This window comes from Chaetura pelagica, unplaced genomic scaffold (genome assembly GCF_000747805.2).
Source record: "Chaetura pelagica isolate M959 unplaced genomic scaffold, ChaPel_1.0 scaffold108, whole genome shotgun sequence".
In the NCBI taxonomy this organism is placed as follows: domain Eukaryota; kingdom Metazoa; phylum Chordata; class Aves; order Apodiformes; family Apodidae; genus Chaetura; species Chaetura pelagica.
The window spans coordinates 2,602,699-2,604,556 of NW_009970718.1; the positions used below are offsets into that span (position 1 = coordinate 2,602,699).

General features: G+C 41.4%; 1 protein-coding gene across 1 annotated transcript in view; it reads right to left on the minus strand.

The window, feature by feature from the left end:
* Window positions 1-1,015, minus strand: part of PRICKLE1 (prickle homolog 1 (Drosophila)) — a 9,768-nt gene extending 8,753 nt beyond the window's left edge. Inside the window, exon 1 of the mRNA XM_010006283.1 lies at window positions 884-1,015. Coding sequence (XP_010004585.1) covers window positions 884-1,015 — 132 coding nt within the window. The remainder of the gene's footprint in view (window positions 1-883) is intronic.
* Window positions 1,016-1,858: the final 843 nt, after the last annotated feature.

Here is a 1,858-nt window from a genome sequence, read left to right on the forward strand (position 1 = left end):
CCTGCTGACTCTTTACTTTTTTCATTATTATGAAAATCTCTGCATAGCAAAACAGGAGGCATCTTCTGCACCTTTGTAAGTCTAGACTGCCTTAGCTTGCCAGCTGAGGCTGCTAATGGGGGCTGCTCTGCCCCCATCAGCCGACCTACAAAGCCACTCTGTCCATTTAACGCTGGATGTTACTGAAGGACACAGCCTCAGCACAGCTGCAATGGGATCAAGCAGACGAACACTATGAGAGGTTCATTTTTGTCTCAATTTGCTCATGAATAATTTCACTTTTATTTCCATTACCATAATGTTACAAAAGAAGAGAGGGGAGATGGGAGGGAACAGCCCAACCCACGAGTGTCAGCTCCGGAGACCACACGAGAGAAATCCTGGCGTGAACAAATGGCAGGCATACAGCTATTTAAACAAGCGTAAAATACACCACTACCTGCCACAGTGACAGAACAACCTCATTTATGTGCACTGTAGTAGCAGCATACATGTTCTAGGTGTCAAATGCCTAATTATTTAAAGAGTTGTATGAGTGCAGTGAAGTACTGGCTAAGCAGCACGATGCCACAAGCTTTTATTTTACCTAAAAACTTCTTTAAAAGAGGACGCAAATTTCTATGCTGCTTTTAGACTCAATAATACATACCTCTGCAGCATGTATTTATTGAAAAATCTTGACTAGGAATAAAAGTCCTCAGTGGTGAGGATTTTAAGCTCCATAGGCACAGCCTCATTGGAACAGGAAGCAAAACAAGAAGTGGAGTTCTAGCCAAATTTAGGTTTTATATATTATAATAATTTGACTTGTACAGGCAGCGCATCACTCCCTCAGACAGTCCTTACAAGCCTAATTTCAAAAATGCAGAAGCAGAGTTGTTACCTGCTCTGGTCTGAGGCCCGGGGGAACCCAGGCATATTCTTCCAAGGCACAGCCAGAGTCATCGTCAGATGTTGAGCTTCGCTGGCACCCAAAAACGAGGTTGTTAGCTTTGGGCTCCATCTCCAGTGGCATAAGTGTGAAGCGTTAAATATTTCAGCTGCAGCTCATCAAGCAACGGATCTGGAAGGAGATATTAACAGAGCTTTAATAAATTTGAACGTGCAACAACTAATTATCACTATAAATGATCCTGCAACAGTTCCTACATTTCCTTGTGCTGCCCAGAACAATAAATTATTGAAGCATCAGTACAACTTGCTACAAGCAATTCAAAAGTGCTTAGAAGAGTTATAAAAATAAGCACAAAGAAAACTAGACACCCACACACTACCACATTGGGCAACCATAATGTATTTCAATATTAACACTTTCACACTTCTGCTTGGCTCATTTCACAGGTTATATGTAGCTACATCTAGGAAAGACTAATTGGGCAGATATTTAAAGAAACAGCACTAGCTCTTCCTGAAGTCATTACTACCACCAATCTGGTAACACAAAAGACATGACAATTGCTTGTCAAAAACTGAAGAAATTGTTGGGGAAAGACACTTGTGCAAGTGGCACCTGTTTTTCACAAGGTAGCCAAACAGCACCAAGTCTCTCCTGGGTTCCTCAGAGAAATTTGGTTTAGCTTCTATTGGAGCAAAAGGGCGTTGGTCCAGGTAAAAATCTGAAATCCAATTATGCCAGATTAAGCTCTGTAAAATACATCATGATTGTTCTGTTTATTTCAACCCTACAGGGAGATGCTTCTGTTGATTCATGAAGCCTGCAAAGCTTGGGATCAGTGGGATCACTTTGAGTCACAACTGGCAAAGAAAGCTGTAACATCTGTAGCATTCTGCAGTAAAAAGCTGAAGTCTCTTACATTACTTCTAGCAGAAGTTCTTAGGAAATTTAGGCCAGGGAGTT